The sequence below is a fragment of the Aulostomus chinensis genome, chromosome 14, assembly GCF_037954235.1.
Source record: "Aulostomus chinensis isolate RoL2024-O1b breed Wild chromosome 14, RoL_Achi_v1.0, whole genome shotgun sequence".
Lineage (NCBI taxonomy): Eukaryota > Metazoa > Chordata > Actinopteri > Syngnathiformes > Aulostomidae > Aulostomus > Aulostomus chinensis.
Genome location: NC_141333.1, coordinates 8278999 through 8299354, shown reverse-complemented (window position 1 = coordinate 8299354; position 20356 = coordinate 8278999). Strand labels below are relative to the sequence as shown.

Below are 20356 nucleotides of genomic sequence, written 5' to 3'. Positions count from 1 at the left end.
CACGATTATGGATTTAATTCGTCGTTATAGTTTTGAATTACTTGCCTGCACAATTTTCATCTCATTGCTGTTTGAGATTGATGGTAAGTAGCATGGGTTATTCTTTTCTTCCCCGTATTGATCAGATTCAAATTGTTATTAACCACTAATTCAGTCTTTCCCCTCCAAAATGAATCTAATGATGTACTATTTTAGTTTGACTCGCTGAGCTTTTTGAATTTGACTGAGTAGAACCTGCAGCATGCTGTGGATGCATTGTCTCAAGCTTTATAACTTCTACAACACTGATACTTCATTAAGATTATACATGTAAACGTGTCCTCAAGTAATCAGGGGAGTGCGCCTCTGTGTGATAAATTTGGCTTGTGTTTTTTAACCAGTCCATGCTCGGAATTTCAATTACAAGACAATGCGATGACATCATTATGTTGATCTATACACATTTTCTAAAGACACACACACACACACACACACACACACACACACAAAAGACAAAAAAAGAGTGGGGGGCAGTGTAGTGACCCATGTACAGGGGAGGGGGATAGGGGGGTTGGGGGTCCTAAGTGATGAGACAGATTACACTATAGGTCTCAGAGGCACCACAAAACAAGTCTTGTTATCACCACTATAACACACAGACAGAGAGATATGCCAGCATACATGGATCAAGCTGAAAGAGATGTCAGGTGTCCCACATGTTCCATTACAGGGCCTCAGATAGGGCCAGACAAAGACCCCTCGGAGGCCATTTGCATTTGAAAACGCTTTACATGCTGTGGGAGGGGATGTGTGGTCGGCTGGAGCTGTCCACTAAACTCTGGGGAATATCCGAGTAACAGACACCACCTGTCATGATACCCTCTAAAATAGGCTATGCATACATCTGTGGATATATACGGCTGATTTTTACACACCACACACATTAATCACACATTAATCTTGTGTTAGAACAGTTAACGTGTTTGTGTGCATGCTGTAGACGTAGCAGACAGCTTTTTTGAAAGAAACTTATTCTCCAGAAGAAGGAGCTTTGAATGTGGTTTTGAGCTGCAGTTGTGGACTTTCACTCTTAAATGATAAAACTGCTTGGATAGTTAGCAAAAAAAAGGGGTAACTTTTGGTGACCCCTTGGTTAAGTTTAGGCAACAAAAATCCATGTTAAGGATTAGGCAAGAAAATATCTCATTCAAATTAAGGCATCAAAACTTTTTGGTCAAGTTTAGACATCCAAAAAGTTGGTTAAGTTTGGGGAACAGATCTCCTCGGTTAGGGGAAGGCAATAAAACACCTTAGTTGCTGACAAGCAACAAACCCTCTTGTTTGGGGGAAAAAAAAACATCTTTTGACTACAAATTTCCTTGGTTAGATTGAACAAACAAAACTTTTTCTTTTTTTTAAGTTTAGGGAATTTGTCAAGATTTTGGTTCAAATGGAACTTTTCGCAAAGTTCACCGCATATTACAAAGGCAAATGTAATGGCTGATGTTGTTTTAAAGGAAGCTGATAGCAGTCTATGGACAGAGTATCACCACCGAAGACCTCCACCATACCTGCAGGTCCCCTCTCTGAGTCATGCTGAGTCCAAGTCTAGACGTGTTTAATCTGATCTGGAGAACCTTGCCAGCTGTCTGTGAAACTGATTGCCCTCCACCAACGACTGTACGACTGGTGAAGACGGTGCACCGAATGTAATTGTGCCTTTACACATCAGCACTCAGCCTGATTGGGCTCTTGAGCCATGATTACTGTGGGTGATGACCATCCCTGACGAATATTATTATTATCATTATCTGTGTTCCCATCAGCATGGCTACATTTGTGCCCCCCCCCCCATGCTTTATTTTAATACAGAACCTTTTTTCTTTTTCTTTTTCTTTTTGCTATTCTTGCATACACACACACACACACACACACACACATAGATATACATTCTATAAAATGGAGCGGAGCGTTGTATTTTCTTGGGCCAATTGTATGAATAACTACATTCCATTTGGTGTCTGTATGATGCTTATGGTGCTGCTACACATCTCTTGTGTCCACTTCTGTCTCTGGTCTTAATCAGGCTGTGTAACACAGATTTCCAGTCTTTTCTTCACAGGTCAAAGGTCAAAAGTCCTTGACGATCCACTTCACTGTCTTAGCAGCCAGTTCACTTTACATACATGACATCTTGTTATTTCCCTCTCTCTATTTTTAACAAATGAAACCATAAAAGATCCTGTAAATTCTTTCAGGTCAATTCGATACCATAGAAACATGACAATCCATGACAAAGTGGAAAATTCACCTGCTTCTTTAGTCGGAGGCTGATGAATCACTTGCCTGAGTGTCCTTTTCTTAAAGGAATTCAAACAGAACAATACATTAATTTGACCAATGACTTGAACCATGAACATTTGAACATGATAGAGCCCATCAAAAAGAGTTAGGCCACAGATGTCCAGGTGAGGTAAATGTTACCATTCTCAAAGATGATTAAACAGATGGTTTGTCGATGTTTCCAGGGAAGAACGAGTGCTAATCTTCTAATTAGCATATATAGCAAGTGTTGACTAAATTGAAGAGACCCTAACACAGAGCTCAAGTAGTGCGTGTCATTACATTCCGGTTGATTAAAACACTAAAAACGTTGTCTCAAATGACTAACTTCAGTCGGATGCGGTCACCATGGAAATAGATTGAATAGTGATGCCAAGCTGTGGAATTGGTTACCATGGAGGCCGGCCATGGCGCCTTGAGAGGCCCTTCAATTTAAAGCCCTTGTTCTGACGGCTGCTACACACAAAGCTGTTTCAAACCAAAGCGAAGATAAAAGAGTGTCATGCCGGAAAAGATCAGGCTAAAATAGCGATGAAGTACACTTCTGCAAACAACTGTGATAGAAGGGGTCACTGAAGGGGTTGTGTTGACTGGCTCTCTGTGTAATGGCCACACACCTGCTTGTGATAACACAGTTTCTTTATTTTACTAGTAATTACCAGTGTTCTCTGTTCAGGTGCATCTCCAGACAAGCTGCCTCCAGCTGTGGACCGGTGCTCGCCAAACCCTTGCCAAAACAGAGCCCTATGTCGAAGCCGCAGGGACGGCTACTCGTGCTTCTGTGTGCCGGGCTTCCAGGGCGCTCACTGTCAGATTGATGTGAATGAGTGTGTTTCTCAGCCCTGCTTGAACGGAGCGACCTGTGTGGACAGAGTGGGCAGGTTTTCCTGCCTGTGTCCACCGGGGTTCACTGGTAAGTGAGAACCACTGGGATGTGTTTCAATTACAGACAAATCAGGAGAGATTCATCTGGGAATGCTGTGCTGTGTTTGTGGGTTTCCATGCCCATCATGCGAACTTTTCCAAAACATTTTCTAGCAGCCCACTTTTTAAAAAATGACTGTTGTATCCCAATTGATTACAGACAAGGAGTGCCCAAACTTTATCCCTTCAAAGGAAAATGATTGATGATTGATTGATAAATCACAACTTGATGATGATCAACATGATGTTTATTTTTTAATAAGTGAAGAATAAGTGAACTATCTGAACCGTGAGTAATGAGTCAATCTGCTGGAAGAAATCAAAATTGACTTAGCAGTTAGTTTGTAACCATTGCCATCATCTTACTGTGAAGGTGATCTTGTAATACTGTTTTTTAATGTCTTTTCCCTGCTTTGACATGAAATCCCTCTCATGATCACAGCCAGTCCACATAAAAGCAGCTTTGACATCTGTGTTGCTTTGATGCTCACAGGAACCACTTGTGAGGTCCAGATTGATGAGTGTCAATCACAACCATGTCTCAATGGCGGCAGTTGCCATGACTACGTCAGCGGCTTCACTTGCACCTGCCTGTCTGGGTTCCAAGGACGCCAGTGCGAAATCAACACTGATGAGTGCCAAGAACAGCCATGCCAGAATGGGGCTCTGTGTATGGACGGAGTGAATGAGTAAGTAGTCAGTCACAGAGAGGAAGAAGTAGCTCTCGCCAAGCTCCAAGAAGAAGCTATATCAGCAGCTCTCACATTTCAGTTCTATTTCTGTCAATACTGTAATTTTTGAATCATAGATACAGATGCGACTGTTCTCACACAGCCTTCACTGGCAAACGCTGTGAGAGGCCTCAACCAGCCTGCTACTCTGAGCCCTGCTTCAACAGCGCCATCTGTCAGGACAATCAGGGTAACTACACCTGCCAATGCTGGCCAGGTAAATGGTACATTATATTGCCCAATAAACAGGGAAGTTGGGGTATTTTTGTTACAAGAAAGACAGATTCATAATCAGGGTGGAGGATTAAAAAAAAAGGGAAATGTAAATATATTAGGGTTACAAAATTTAGGATAAACTGAAAAACAACTGTGAGTAAAGATTGCAGTTCCAAAAATATGAAGCTGCCATTAACTCTATATACTCTGCAGTCTCAACGTGGAACAAAAATGGTCATAGGTGATGGATTTATTGATTCCTACATGCACGTGACCACAGCTTTTACATTACACACATATTTATGAAAGCTATGATGGTACAACAAAACAGACCTGGACACAAATGTAGTGTTCATAGGATATTTGACTCCAGATTGCTCTCCTCAAATGTTCCCAAGAGATCATAGAACCTGTTGATCCCTGCTGAAATATTGTTTGCATCTTTCTTTCAGGGTTTGAGGGACGTCAGTGTGAGATAGACATCAACGAGTGTGTCAGCAGCCCGTGTATGTATGGAGGACGCTGCATTGAGAGGTCATGGCACTCCTGGTATGGCAGGGAACCTCTGCTGCCAATGACCTTTGACCCACGGCATGCTACAGGCTACATCTGCAGCTGTCCTCCTGGCACAACAGGTGATTTATTCTATCGATAAAAGAGAAAACTGTGTATATTAAATGGTTTTACTTAGTGCTTTATCTACCTCAGTGGCACTTAAAGCACTCTCACAATGTTTTCCACATCACCTGAGTCACACACATTCACACACTGATGGAGGACGCCGTCTTTTAAGGGGCAAACCAAGGTTTCAGGTTCTTGCTCAAGGACAATATGGTATTGGGATCAAACCACTAACCCACCACACAGCTGGTATACCCCCTGAGCCTCACAATGTGAGAAGGTTGACATCACTCATGACATCACAATATTACATCAGAAAAACTCCATCCATCCATTTTCTATACTGCTTATCTGTTGGGGGGGGGGGGACCAGCAACCATTCAGTTGCTAGACAGCCACTCTACCTCCGAGCCATGCCGCTCCTCATCAGAAACACTCAAATAATTAAAATAGTCTCATATTTCCGAATTGTTGAATTCCAGTTAAATCGCCTGGCAATTTTGAGCCTGTCAAAATGATCTCCAGTATTATGTCTGAGATTTAGTGTCTTTACAAAAATGACTGCGCATAATTCATATTTTGCATCAGTTTTCACCATTATTTCCCACATCAATTAATGTAAACAAGATGTTCTGCCATCACAAGAGGCTGAGATCAATGCTGTTTTAGATGCATAAGATGCACCTGAGAGTGAGCGGCAGAGAGAGAGAGAGACAGAGAGAGAGAAGGCCTCTTGTGCAACTGCTGCTATGAATTCTAAATGTGCTAAATAAACAGACAGATTTGGTAATATTAAAGAGACAATGAAGTACATGTGCACAGAGAAACGCTGTAATTTACAGTTTATATATTAAGTAATACTTTCCGGTCAGTTGCAAAAGCAGAATAGTTTCCCTGCTTAGCTTATGCAAGACTTGATCTGCCAGTGAAGGTAAGACTGTGGGACTGGAGTTATGTTCTAAAATTGACTCCCTGCCAGTCGCAGTGGCACTGACTCAGTAAGGTGGCCAAATAGCATTAGTTTAATCCCCAGGATCTGGCTTTGCCGGTCTCCTGACTGGAGCTATTCAGCCCTACATGGCTGTAGAGACGTAGACAAGGAGCAGACCTCCACTTGGACGGCCTGTACACACACAAACTAATATGGTGCAATTAAACAAGTTTGGGGATATTCTGGGGGAAAGAGTGACGGCATGATGTGGATCCACACACCATGGATTTGGGGGATTCTGTTGCTTGGAACAGGTAATAACACTCTTTTAGGAATAGTATCGATGATACCTGGTGAAAAATGCGCTGATGAAGCTCTGTTGTTTTATCTTCTATTGGAGGCATATTATCCGTTTCTTTTATGACACATAACTTTTAGATTTTTACAAGTTTTTAAAAAAATCTTTTGCTCACAGAAATAATGTAAAATGCTAACTGCACGTATAAAAGCTGCTGACTAGCACAACAGGTAATGTTAAGACACAGAACACGGACAATGAACTAGTTTAGTTGAATAAGAGCTGGGTATGTGTGCAGATGTCGACACACTGGAGAGTTATAGAGCCCCATAGGAGGAACATCATAGTCTGGAAAATATCATCCAACAACAGAAGTGAAACAGAGGCCATGTCCAGTGTTTTCTGCACTCATGATTATATAATCATGGAAGTGATTAGCCTGCCGTTAAAGGCGCAAATACGTCTTTGATACAAGAAAAATAACGATGTTCTTTTCAGTTCGCATTTATCATCTGCAGCCACCGATGAAGGTTTTACATTGCCCCCACCAAAAAAAACAAACAAACTCTAAAGCGATGGTGATTTTCATTCATTCTTCCATGCTTACAGGTTCCCTCTGCCAGGAGGTGATAGACCAGTGTGATCCCAGTCCCTGCCACAATGGCGGTCGCTGTGAGAGCCATGATGGAGGCTACACATGCCATTGCCTCAAACACAGCAGTGATGGTCTCCGCTATGGAGGAATGAACTGTGATGCAAGGCTTGTAGGCTGTGAGGGCCATGAGTGTCAGAACCATGGCTCCTGCTCTCCTTTCCTGTTGGATGGGACTCACGGCTACACCTGCTCTTGCTCACCTGGATACACAGGCCCCCTCTGTCAGACCCCCACCACATTCTCGTTTGAACGCAGCGGCTACCTTCTGCTTCAGAGTCCTCTCGTTGATGCTGAGGTCTCTTGCAACATCACCTTGAGCTTCAAGACGGTCCTGCCTCGGGCGCTACTGTTCCAGCGGAGCATCAGGGGGCTGCTGCTGAGCCTGGGGGTGGAGGAAGGGCAGCTTTGTCTCACACTGAGGAAGGAGTCTCCTGCTGGGACTGAACCAGTGAACCCAATCCAAGTTTTGAAGCTCTCACACAGCGTCACAGACGGAGAGTGGCATTCTGTAGAAGCTGTTCTTGCAAACTGGGTGCTCAGCTTGAAACTCTTGGATGCTGCTGTGAGCTGTGGGAGTCATTCCTGCCATAAGGCGGCACCAGTCCAAAACACCCTGGCAGGGCTGGTGTTGCCTCCTCAGAACACATTTATTGGAGGAGTGCATAAGGACTTAAACGGCCCCAGGGAGGACTCTCCACTTCCAGCATTCATTGGCTGCATGCAGGATGTTTTTGTGGACTGGCAACTTATCGTCCCAGAGGAATGGCTGAGTGACTCTGCTGTTAATGTGTCCCCCGGCTGCAGCCACAGGGACCGCTGCCTGGATGTGCCTTGCCAAAACAGAGGAGAGTGTGTCAACCTATGGCAGAGCTACCAGTGCCAGTGTCCAAGGCCTTACGAGGGGCAGGACTGTGAAGATGGTACGTTTACAGCATGTGGAGAAAACCAAGAAGCAGCAAAAACTGTTTTTTACACAAATCCACAAACGACACGTAACAAAATGTTTTGGGATCGCCACTACCTGCTAACCTGATGGTTGAGTAGTAGGTTAGTCTTACCTAATTAAATAACATCACCCCATTGTTGATGTGTCGAAGCAAAGAGAGTAGAGATTAGGCTGATCAAAAGACTCAGTAAAGGACAGAGGAAGAGATCCTCTTATCTGACACACTGGATTAAGGATAGAAAGGATTCTGTTTGGGAAATACTGTAAACATGCGAGAAAATGACACACCGTTCAGTAATCTGCGGACAACCGTGATAAAAACATGGACAGCCATGATTCGAACATCAGATACATAGAACAAAACAGTTATTTGAATGTTAATCTCCTGGAAATATCCTGAAAACTCCTGATGTGTCCTTTCTCAAAGGATATCGAGAGCCTCTTCAGTTAATCAAAGCAGATTAGTGATCACAGTGTCTGACTGGATAATTCGGAAGCACATTCACTCACTGGACATTCCAAACTTCCTCTCTCAAACTAAACCTGTCATTTACTGGATGTCCTTTGTTATTGTAGCTGCATGTGTGACCGACCCATAGTGGAAAGCGCTGACTGTGGACACAGAGCATACATGAGGGCTGCTGGTTGCTAGGTTTCCTCTTTCTGTGCCGGTTCATCCAGAGAGTCCGTCTGAAAGTCTTTTTTCTCTTTCATAAGCACTTCTTTGGCTTCAAGCAAGTTCATCCTGATTTATTATTATTGGACTTTAATAGTATTTATTGTTTTTATGTTCAACACAAATAAGTAAATCAGTTTTTTACGCTACATTCTGACCTGAATAAATACAATTAAAGATAATTCACATCAATTTCTGGTGTGTGAATCCTTTTTGGCAGATGCATGCAGCATGCGTCTTTTTGTTTCACAAGTTATTCCAAAACATGTGTTGTTTCATGTGTTTCATGTGTTTTTCCCCCTCTTTGCAGAACATGAGACTGCACGCTTTGGAAACGAGGATTTTCAAAGTTATGCTGCCTTCACTGTCACAGATTATCTGGGACACAACCTCTCCATCTCTCTCTTCTTACGTACACGGAGGAACAGTGGACTCCTCCTGGCTCTGGCCAACAGCAGCAGCCAGTACCTGCACATGTGGCTGGAGGACGGAAAGGTCACAGTTCAGCTGAACGACCTAGAGAGCCTGAAAGCTGAGAACGCCATCAATGACGGTGAAGTCCACTTCGTGAATGTAGAGGTGGTGAGGGAGCACATGATGCTGTACGTAGAAGCTCAGAAACAGGGTGATGTGGAGGTTGGGAGAGTCGATGTTCAGGCAGGAGACACTGTCCATGTTGGAGGCCTGTTACAGAAGGAGGCAACTGCAGTGTTTGGTGGATATTTTAAAGGCTGCATCCAGGACCTGCAGATCAATGATAGGAGACTGCAGTTCTTTTGGCTGGACACTTCAGTAGGAACCTTCCCTCTGGAGCTCCTGGAGAACGTGACTGCTGGCTGCTCCGGAGACAACGCCTGCAGTGTAAGTGAACAGCTTGACTCAAAATGTTGGCGTCTCGCTGTTAAACACGGTGGGACTTTCATTTTCAGCCTTTGTATCATCTGATTGTGTCTATTTTCAGTAGATCAAGTTATGCATGAAATTAAAACGTCTGCTGAAACTAAACTCCTCATATCTATGAAAACTTTAATATGCAGTTACATCTCATACTTGCAGTGGAAAAGGAGCAAGTAAGCGAAACAATAAGCCCGTATGAATTTCTCATCCCCAGAGGAACCCGTGTCTAAATGGTGGGATGTGTTTTTCCGTGTGGGACGACTTTGTCTGCTCCTGCCCACCCAGCACAGCAGGGCGGCACTGTGAGGAGGTCAGGTGGTGTGAGCTGTCTCCCTGCCCCGGAGAAGCAGAGTGCAGGATGCTGAACCAAGGATATGAATGTAAGAAAACATTCAACTCTTGAGTGATGAGGTCATAAATCTTACTAAAAAATGAATAAAGTTGTAGTTTATAATGTATTTAATCATTAATTTGACTGGTGCAGGATCTTAGGTTTCTCAGGTCAAAGCTCTTAAATATAGATATAATTCTGGCAGTTTTTACATGCTTGGATACTTTAAAGATCAGTGATGATAGATTCACATAAAGTTGTGTAGCTAATTTTTGTCCTGCATTATTGATGCTACATTTCATGATTTTATCTTCTCTCAAACACAATTTCTAAGTAACATAAAACCTATTACAGCCATAGAGTGTTGAGAGAAGTCGTTTACCTGATTGACAACAGCGTATTACATTATTGGGTTAGCCAGCCATCATATAACAGAGTGATACAACATGCTTACTTATGTACTGGCCTCAATCCACCCACGCAGTCTATGTCCTCCGTAAAGAAGGATTGGCCTGAAGCCAGCTTATCCTTTTTTTTGTGAGGATTATTGATGATTTGCTGTGCTGCCCTTTTGTCCTGTAGACCACCATGTTCAGTGAATAACTCATTGATATCACTAAATGACCTCCTGTAGTTTCCTAAAAGGATTTCAGGGCTATAATCAAGCTATGACGCCTACTGACCTGCTGATCGTTTAATTAGAAATCCATATTCTTAATTGATTTATTTTGAATTTGTCATCAATTTAATGCCAGAAAAAATCTGAAATCATCTTAAAAGTTTCAGTGGTGAGAAACAATGAGTCTGTAAATGTGTAGGAACACCTCACAGGTATCTTCCTGACCCCCCCCCCCCCCCCAGGTTACTCCAATGCGTCCTTCCTGAATGACAGCACTGTGCTCTTCTATCGGGGAAATGGCCACATATTCCGCAACCTCACAAACCTTTCCCTAAACCTACGCACACGGAAACGAAATGCAGCCATCCTCCATGCAGAGAAGGACTCAGCCTTCATCACCGTCTCTGTTCAGGATGGTTTTCTCTTCATGGAGCTTCAGAGCTCTACTACAGATGACAGAGAGGGGGAGGAGGAGGAGGAAAAGGAAGGAAAGAGGGCAGTGTCAACGGTTAGCCTGAGCAGCAGGAGGACTGTTAGCGATGGTGAGTGGCACAGCATCCACCTGTTCATGGCAGCACCTTGGGCACAAACGTCTCGCTGGACTCTGGTGCTGGATGATGAAATAGATGAAGCCAGCACCTCCAGGAGACAAGGGGGCAACCTAGACTTCCTCAGGCATGAAGTCAACATCTTCTTGGGCGGTCTTGCCCCTGATGCTGGTTGGTCACTGACAGGGTGCCTAAGCACAGTTGAGTTGGGTGGCATTGCCCTTCCTTACTTCAGCTCCTCTGATGTGAACCTCCCCCGCCTGCAGCAGGAGCAGTTCATTCAGACATCTCTGAACCCACCTCTCCTCGGCTGCAGCGGCGCCCCTGTGTGCCAGCCCAACCCCTGCCTGAACGGAGGCCAGTGCCAGGACTTCTTCAACTCCTACAACTGCAGCTGCGCGGAGGGCTGGGCAGGGAGGCACTGCAACTTCTTCACTGACACCTGCGCATCAAGTCCCTGTGTTCAGGGCAACTGCAGCGTGAGCGGGCTGACCTACGAGTGCACCTGCGAGTTTGGCTACGCAGGTGTGAACTGTGACGAGGAGGTGGATATGTGTGACAACCACTTGTGTGCAAATGGAGGCACCTGTCTGCACGGGCCAGACAGGTATGCTTGCCTCTGCCCGGAGAATTACACTGGACCCTTGTGCAGGTAAGTCCAAGTATTATATCTTAAATCATAAAGGCCACACCAAGGGTTTGGTATGATGTAGTGAGCGATTTGTGAACCAAGAGGCACAGCTGGTGGATGCAGATGAATTATTGAGCCTGGGTGGTCTCAATCCCGAACTTAGTTTACAATAAACGTTATCTAAACTAAATAGCAAAGAACATAATTGGTCCTTTTTAGTTTGTGTAAAAAAACTTATAAAAAGTGAACATCACCACTAGAAGAGAAACAATCTTAACGTAAATATTTTATCTTTTGAAGATGACTTTTCTCATGTTTGAACAGTTTTGGAGCTTAGTTAGCGAGTAAACACAAACAAACACTCCAAAACCGCTCAGACAAGGGACCGCAACACAAACAAAATCCTACCCTGTAAATGTTTCCCCATCTCTGCCATTCAGCATTTCAACCACGCCTGCAGTGAGAGCCTCTGAAGATGCATTTCTATTCTAGTGTCAGCCAGAAAAGGCCTCAGTCTGCCGTGGTGTCTCACTACACAAGGCTCTCTGCTTCACTGCCAGTTTCTTTCCCCTGTCATCTACTGTTTGCCAGCAGGGGAACGCCTCCAACCATTTATCCTGTAAACACACAGCCCCTTGCATTTTACCTCTTTTTGCACATGGAAAACCTTTGCATGTGTCTCACGAAGGAAGCCAGCCGACAAGCTGCACATCTCCCTTTACAGGGAACATCCACGCTGTAAAGTTTTCATCAAATGACTTTGTCTTTTGTTTGTGCCTCTTTTCTACCTCATCTCCCCATCTTCCTTTCTTTTTGTTCCTCTCCAGTGAACGTGTTGAAGAAATTCCTTGGTACATTGTTGTCAAAAATGTGTAAGTAGTGTTTTTTTTTCTCCCCTTTTCTCGGGTGTTTGCTATTTGTTTCCTATCAGATGTTTGTCTGTCAAATGTCATGTACAGTGTCTGTAGTTGTTTTGTTCAGCTGTGTACAACAAAACGCAGAGCAAAGCTAATATTAATACTCCCGATGCCATTGTTTGTTTTACAGTGACATCCCCGCCATTTCAAATGAGTGACAGCTGTACTTCAAAAATAAATCCTAGCATAAAAAAGGCGATATTTTGTAACTGTTTATGAATTAATTTAAAGTTTGAATAGAAACATTTTGGAACAGAGCAGCACAGCTCCAGGCGAACTGAGGAATAAAAGGATCGAGGTCATGGAGGAAAGGTTGTGATTTTGACGTCCAGCTGGCGAATAATTAAGCTTATTATCCTGGTCGCCCCCTAAGCCTCTTTGTCTCTTTGTCAGCAGGAAGCCGAACAATTCAGCTCCTGCCTGGCTGCGTCTTCTGCTTCCAGCAACTATCTAGACTCATGACCCACTGATCCTCTAAATTCCTCTTTCACCTCAGGAACTTCTAAAGGTCAAATAATACATGTAGTTCTTCTTTCTATTTTCCTGTCCTCCAACAGGCGGCCTAAGCTTCCTGTTTCCGTGTGCGGCGACAGTGTCAGAAATTACACCTGCTTCAATGGAGGCAACTGCACTGACAGAGAGCTGTCCTGTGACTGTCCACCAGGCTTCATTGGACACCGGTATGAAGGAAGCATTGCAATCTAAAAAAATAATAGAAAAGAAAAGTAAGAAATGCGTGTGTGTCTGTCTGAATGATAAATCAAATGTGCATGTTGCGCAGTTTGAAGTCTTGGTCTAATGGCTTGCTCAGCCTGCAGGCAAAATCAGCTCTTTTTCTGTCCACACCGTTTAGATTTGATGAGTTCAGATTTGTTTTGTCCAGACATTGCCAACCGATCTAAAAGGCACAAAAAATTCCCCAGAGAAACAGGTAGCAAATAAGGAGGCTGTAGAAGTCTGATATGAATCAGATTTCAAACCACCTCCAGGGTTATGTTTAGACCGCTCGCCCACATCAGATTAGTCCGGCCAAAAAACACATGTTATCTGATTATAATCTGATTTTTACAAATGAGTCTCAGTCTAAATGCTCAAAGAGGATTTAAAATGACTTTTGTGCTACTCTCACCCATTTTTCTTTGGAAATTGGCTGAAAAAGTTTGTGTCTTGTAGATCCTGATGACCCATAATCCATCTCTGTTTGTGTGTCTGCAGGTGCGAGCAGGAGGTGGACGAGTGCAAGTCGAACCCCTGTCTGAACGGAGGTTACTGCCGAAATCTCATCAACAAATTCATCTGCGTGTGCGACATGAGCTACGCAGGCGACGTATGCCAGACGGACGTAAGCGACATTTACTTTTATGTTGCTGTGCTGCTGTGGCAGAACCTTTTCCAGCTGCTCTCCTACCTCATCCTCCGACTGGACGATGAGCCGGAGGTGGACTGGGGCGACGTCAACTGAGCGTGTGCATGAATGTGTGTGGGAGTGTCTGTGGATGCAGACAGAGATTTCATTTGTTTATGAAAATGAAAACGAGGAATTTTGCTCTGTATAAAGCATGACAAGAGATCATGACCAACCTCCAACACGTTATAGCTTCTCTCATTGGATTTAGATGAAACAGAACTGTCTCTGTGCCTTAAAATGAAGCACCTTATTAGATTTAGTTCATGTGCATAACTATATTCATGTATAGAGGTAGCAGCGATATTCACTCAAATGTTTGGTTTCAAGGTGTCCTTTAGTTAATCTTTGAATTATTTTGTCTGTGAATTGTGGAAATGATAAGAATTCCCATCACATGTTGCCAGGGAGACGCCATCAGACTCCTTATTTCTCTTCAAACTCACCAACAGTCCAAATCCAATCAATTTAAAATGACCAATCTTATGAAAAAAAAAAGTTTGGTATCCGATGCATCATGAATCAAACCTGAATGACTGGTGCATTCCTACGACAGTTATTGTGTTCTAATGAAAAGCTTCTACATCGAGAAATGCACTTTTTGTTAAAGAGCATTATATAACAGGTGTTGTGTATAATGTTTCTTATTTATAATATCCTGTCATTCCTGTTTGAACCGGAGCGCCACACTGATGCACATATCAAACACAAACCTGGAAGGGCTCCAAGACGACGGGATGTCTAACTTTGTTGTTGATGTGCGTTCAGATCACCGTGGTGACTGAATGACTGACTGACTGCTGTGAGTTGTTTTGAACCAAAGATTCTGTCTCTAAAGCTTCCTGACTGAGAGGATATTTTCATCCTAAAATCTCTATTTAACATTCACTATGTGGTCAACCTTACTCCCTAAATCATCGTCGTCGTCGTCATCATCACTAGTCTGTGTTTTCGTCTGATCCACTGTAACTTCCTGTTTGTCTTTCCTTCATGGTGTTGTCCTCGTGTCTCGGTTTAAATCCACTCTGTCTGTCTTTGTTGTTGTCTAATAAACAAAACAACACTTTCTTATCAGTTTGATTTGTCATCTGTCCTCTTTTAATCTTTTTCTTTTTCCCCCATCAGCCCACATTCATTTCTCTTCCAATATCTTTACTCCATTCTCACCTTTTAAACATCAAGTGAACTTAAACTACAGTTCAACCCTTACACTCGTGTGTGTGTGTGTGTGTGTGTGTGTGTGTGTGTGTGTGTGTGTGTGTGTGTGTGTGTGTGTGTACAGAGGCTGACAGGCAGCTAACGTGACACCAAACATAGACACTTAATCTCTTTTAACAAGATGTAGTGTGAGTAGATCCCCAAAATAACCCAAGTTCATAGATGTTCACGGACACACGAAGAGCAAAGGTGAGCTGCTGCACTATTTGGACATTTCCTGTCCAGATATGGTTGTTCACTTGTGGTCAAGGCGTTGTCACAGCAACGAATTGTTTAACAAGTTAAGTAATTATCTTGTGACATCCAAATCATTCAATTCACTGAGCAAGTTCTATCTTGCCTCAAAATAACTAAATTGATGGAACGAGTTGGATATTATGGCTCAAAATAATGAAATAGAGGGACTCGATTATATGTTGCATCAATTAAATGATTTATTATGAAACAAGTTCTATTGTGTGGCCTGAAAATATCTAAATCATTTCATTTCTTGTAGCCTCAAAATAACTACATGCAGGGAAGAAGTTATTCTACTATCTTGTTACCGCCATTAAATTAACTTTTGTAAGGAAGTTATATCTTATGACCACAAATTGGGGGCATTCAAAATTTTGTGGCCTAAAAATTAAAAACAGTCCTTTCTATGGCAACAAAATTCTTTTTTGTCCATGCAAGTTTGACCATCTACTTTGCTTGTATGCAGTAATATCTGACATTTTTCAGTCTGTGTGCATGTTTGTGTGTAGTCTTTGCAGACACTAATGGTGAGGAGAGATGGTGAGGAAATGGGAGGCAGTTTTTCAGTGTCGCCACTGATGCGGCCATCCTTTGAGGGAGGCAGAAATTTGCCTCTCCTGCAAAAAGGCAGCATCTGCCAGTGAAGTGCAGTTTCAGCAGAGAGCTGGTGGCATTCACAGAAGTTCGGTCTGCTTCACAGAAACATATGAGGGCAGCTTATCTTGCAGGCTCTCTCTCTCATACACACACACACACACACACACACACACACACAGAGCAGGTTGATAGTGCTGACAGCAGGGAAGCATTACTGCTGTCTGTGTGTGTGTGTGTGTGTGTGTGTGTGTGTGTAGGCTTCAGGGTGGCCTCACCATGTACCTTAGAGACTGGTTAGTTAGACACCTCAGTGTCTGTGTGTGTGGCACTCGGTGACTGATGGCGGCTCCTGGCTGCAGGCTGCTCCGGCTCGCTTGTGCCACTCTGACAGCAAACTGTGCTGCAGTGACAGGTAAGCACTTTCCAGGAGTCAACAAAGAACCTGCAGCAAGGGGAAAAACTACCAGAGCACGAGTTATTTTTTGCCGCAGGATACGAATGGTTGTGTTTTTATTAGAACTCTGTCTCCATGTTGATTGCTGGCTTCTTAGATATTTGTCAGAGCATGACAAGAAGTTTTAAGATATTGTCAAGCTGAATTCTAAGTGTGAGGAGTGATACTTACAGCCATTCCGAGTGTTACAACTATCACACCAACCACAACTAGTCATGTAAGTGCTCGTCCACACATGATGAAGGTGAACAATCACTGGAACCTTTGATTGGTCTTCATTCATTGGGGGAATGTGTGTGTTTGCATGCTGGGGAAGTGTGTTACTGGTTGGTGGTGAAACTGTGTGTGTGTGTTACTGGTGAACGAAGGTCAAAGGGTCACAATATCAGACACTTGCTGAAAGAGTATTTTTGGTGTGTGAGTGTTTCCGGGGGTGTTAGTAGTGCTGATGAGATCATGAGCGAGCACATACGTGTGTGTGTGTGTGTATTTGTGTGTGATCCTTCACAGACGGAGCGTGCTCCATACAGCTCGCGGGTGGCTGCCGTGCTGGCGCCGTGTCTGGTTGGCTTGGTGATAGTGGTGATGCTGGCTCTGGCTCTGGCCGTAGCCAAACTGCGGGAGAGGCGGCAGTCTGAGGGAGGTTTCACTGTGAGGCAACTCGAGGCTTCAGGTGGTCGCTGCCCTCCCGCTGAGCCGGGAAACACATCCATCGACACATTGGCAGCGCGTGTGGAGCGCCTGGTGTAGCAGTGAGGAGAGGGCAACTGAGTGTGTGACTGCGTGAGTGAGAGGGATGGAGAAGTTGCCAAAAAAGCAGTAAAAGAATGTGTTTCTTTAAACTGTTTTAGACAAAATAAAACATATTTATGACATGTAAAAGCTGATATTTATGGAAATCAGGGTCGCTAACTTTGTCTGTTCTTTCACAGTTTGTATGGACATTTTAACTGATCTGCACCATCGAGGTTTCCTTAAGTATAACGATAACAAAAGCGAGAAATCTCTGTCTGTTCATCCGATCGATATCATTTTACTTGCCGTGTGTGTCGATGACACCTTGAGGAAGAGCGGGGACCTCTAGGGTCTGGGGGGGTCCGAGGTGACAGTCAGAGTGACTGAGATCAAAGTCAGAAGGTTGTCAGGAAAGTTATCACATCCAAGAAAAAGAGAGCGGTACTAAATTTGAAGTAATCTAACCTACAGGTATTTAACTGAATTTCAGAAAAGGAAAGCGTTTAACCCTCCTGTTGTATTTATTTCATGTTACATAATACAAGATGGCTGCCCTATTATAGCTAATTATTTAATAGTAATATTTATTTTATTACCTAATGTGATCTTTGAATCTGCATCAATTAAACAAAATTAACTTTTGAAGTTTTTAATCCCTGCATCCCCGCGCTCTTAGAAAATATTCAGTTCTTCTTTCAAACAAGAATAGACACTCGTAAAACGATGTCTGAGGAATTCCTCAACATTTTTCTTTGGAATGTCTTGAAGTTGTGCGTTATTGAACTCTGCTGGAGGGAGTCACCCTCAGAGAATTTCGGCTCAATATTTACATATTTTCATTTTATGTTACTGAAAGTACTTGTCAGACAAAGATGTTGTTAGCTTTTTAGAAAAATTTCAAATGATGATGACCGTAATAATGTGATCTGTCAAAAGTTCTCTCCAGTACGTTTAACTCCCCACATCTCCGACTCACTCTTTCCCTCCAGTTAACCTCTGCCGGTTCAACCTCTGACCTGCTGCTGGCCATCAGTCTGGTCTCCGTAGTCCTGCTGCTGGTTCTCATCCTGACCTCCGTCGGCTTGGTGGTTGCTCTGAACCGCCGCGCCACCCACGGAACCTACAGCCCCAGCCGGCAGGAGAAGGAGGGGTCTCGTGTGGAGATGTGGAGCATCACCCAGCCGCCGCCGATGGAGAGGCTCATCTGAGAGGCTGAGATAACCGACTGGATTCAAACCTTGTAAAAAAAAAAAAAAAAAGCTGAAAGTAAAGTGAAGGTACATGCAGAGGCGCTAAAATCACTGTAAAATCTGACAGCTTGATTTTTACTACTAGTCCTAAATTAAGAAGTAGTGGTAGTTTTAGAAAAGTAAACTTGAGACTAACACTTAGTTTTACTTTACATTTAAAATTCGATCAATTTGGCATTTATTTTAGTGAGTATAAGTACAGATACATGTGTAAAAAAAGAGCGATTTAAAACAAGTACTGCTACAACTTTTTTACTTAAGTACAAGCTAAAAGTACAGGCTCTGAAATGCACGAGAATATTTAAAAAACAGCCCTTTGAAGAACACCAGTACTTGTTGTTTTGTGCATAACACAAACTGAACCTTTAATACTGACAGCATAAATTATCTAGGATTATTGAAACTAGTTTCTGTGTGTGTGAGGGTTCTGTCCATCCTGGCTGAAGTCGGTTAGGAGGTCAGGAATTTTGCAGCGATGCAATCTAAAAATACTTTTGCACAAATGCATCAAAATTAAACTAATGAGCCTGGAGTAGATAGTGCAGACACTGTAAACAGAAAAGTGTAAAAAAAAAAAAAAAAAAATCATGTGAAGTACAGATACTTGGAACACTCTACTTAAGAAGTATTTATACTACAACCTACATACCCCTCAGTGCCTCCATCCTGAACACTTTTTGTTTTCCCATGCTGGAATCCCGTGCGAGCTCCTGCGACAGCGATGTTGTGTCTTACATCGTCTTCCTCTCTGAGATGCGCTGCACCTGCCGTCAGCGTCCAACAGCACATCCATCCTCGCGGAAAGATTTGCGCTCACAAAGCGTCGAGTCTGTCACATCATCGTGCTTAATCCATATTTGTTAGGATAGATGGACCAGTGAGAAATTTTCATCGGTTATTTATTACAGGAAATTGTGTGACTTTTCTGTAGCTCCTGATAGAATTCAGGAGCTACTGCACTTTTAGCTGCCTGTTGTTTCAAAGTTTGTTGTCCTTGTGCCATTTTATGTGTAAATAATTTGTAAATGAAACTGATTTTTACTTTTGTTGCCTGTAATTGTTGGCAGGTGTATATAGGATATGTTCTGGTTAGTTAAAGTCATTTTATTTCTGATAATTTATAATGAGAAGCAGTGTGAAAGAGATGACTTGTTTAATCAATGCACACATACACACGCGTGTATACGCCATCCTGAGAACATGCATGTACTGTTTTACTGGGGCAGGGGTTCCCACAGTGGGGGTCGAGACACCTTGTGGGAGGGAGACACAAGACACAGATGAGAGGTGGCAAGATGATCTCCAGAAATGAAAATATGATTCTTTTTCTTAAACTGATTTCAATTCAGCTGTATTTGGATAAACCTATTAGTATATGTGTGTATGTGTGTGTGTGTGTGTGTGTGTGTGTGTGCGTGCGTGTGTGTGTGTTTGCAACTTTCATGTTTGTTTGCTTGAACCACCTCCGGCTGTTGGCCGTTGGTAAGAAATGAATTATGTTGGTATTGCAGAGTACAAATTCACAATAAATCTTTTTGTGCCAAATTTCTTAACACGATCTCTGTGGGGCAGTGAGACCGTGTGATGTCACTCACATGGTCAGAGTTAATTTCACAACTATATTGACATTTTTGTTGTTGTAGAGAAAGTAGGGTTCCAAAAAAAACAAACAACAGCATTGACTTTGTTACAAAAGTTAACAGTACTCACACACGTATTACATATATCATGAATACCATGCATGTGCGACGTGTGTGTGTGTGTGTGTGTGTAGCCGAATTGTTTTATAAAGGAGGAACAAAGATGCATGAAAGAGAATTTATTTTCAGTTCACAGTGCATAACATTGTGTGCAGTTTCATCAGGTTACTCATGGATCGCACGTTAGATTGACCTGTTGGTTAAGACAGTTGTTTTTCTCTGCAACGAGAACATGCAAGTGTGCACAGAATCAGAAACTGGCATAGCGAAGAGTTCTTCATCATCATCATCATCATCATCATCATCATCAGCATCTTCACAATATCCAAACAAGAGACAGAATTTATCCCGTAATGTTACGACACTGGAAATATGATTTTTGTTTGTTTGTTTATGGAACGTGATATTTATAAAATGGAACCTGTGTTTTCACTCAGCTCAATATGCTACATTATCTCCCACCAAACTTGTATTTCTTAGGACAGTTATACTTTAAA

General features: G+C 42.9%; 1 protein-coding gene across 2 annotated transcripts; it reads left to right on the top strand.

Moving 5' to 3' along the window:
• The first annotated feature begins 1 nt into the window (after nt 1).
• crb1 (crumbs cell polarity complex component 1) lies at nt 2–20168 on the top strand. 2 transcript variants are annotated; one of them, XM_086225438.1, is made up of 13 exons: nt 2–83; nt 2999–3235; nt 3740–3935; nt 4055–4194; nt 4646–4828; nt 6653–7618; nt 8631–9181; nt 9432–9597; nt 10410–11367; nt 12174–12218; nt 12821–12943; nt 13479–13605; nt 17899–20168. In XM_086225438.1, the coding sequence occupies exons 1-13, from the start codon at nt 8–10 to the stop codon at nt 18115–18117; spliced, it is 3987 nt and encodes a 1328-aa protein (XP_086081564.1). In that variant the 5' UTR covers nt 2–7; the 3' UTR covers nt 18118–20168. The 2 variants fall into 2 exon arrangements, with proteins under 2 accessions (XP_086081564.1, XP_086081563.1); XM_086225437.1 differs by lacking the exons at nt 2–83; nt 2999–3235; nt 3740–3935; nt 4055–4194; nt 4646–4828 and adding an exon at nt 5886–6059.
• The last annotated feature ends 188 nt before the right edge of the window (nt 20169–20356 follow it).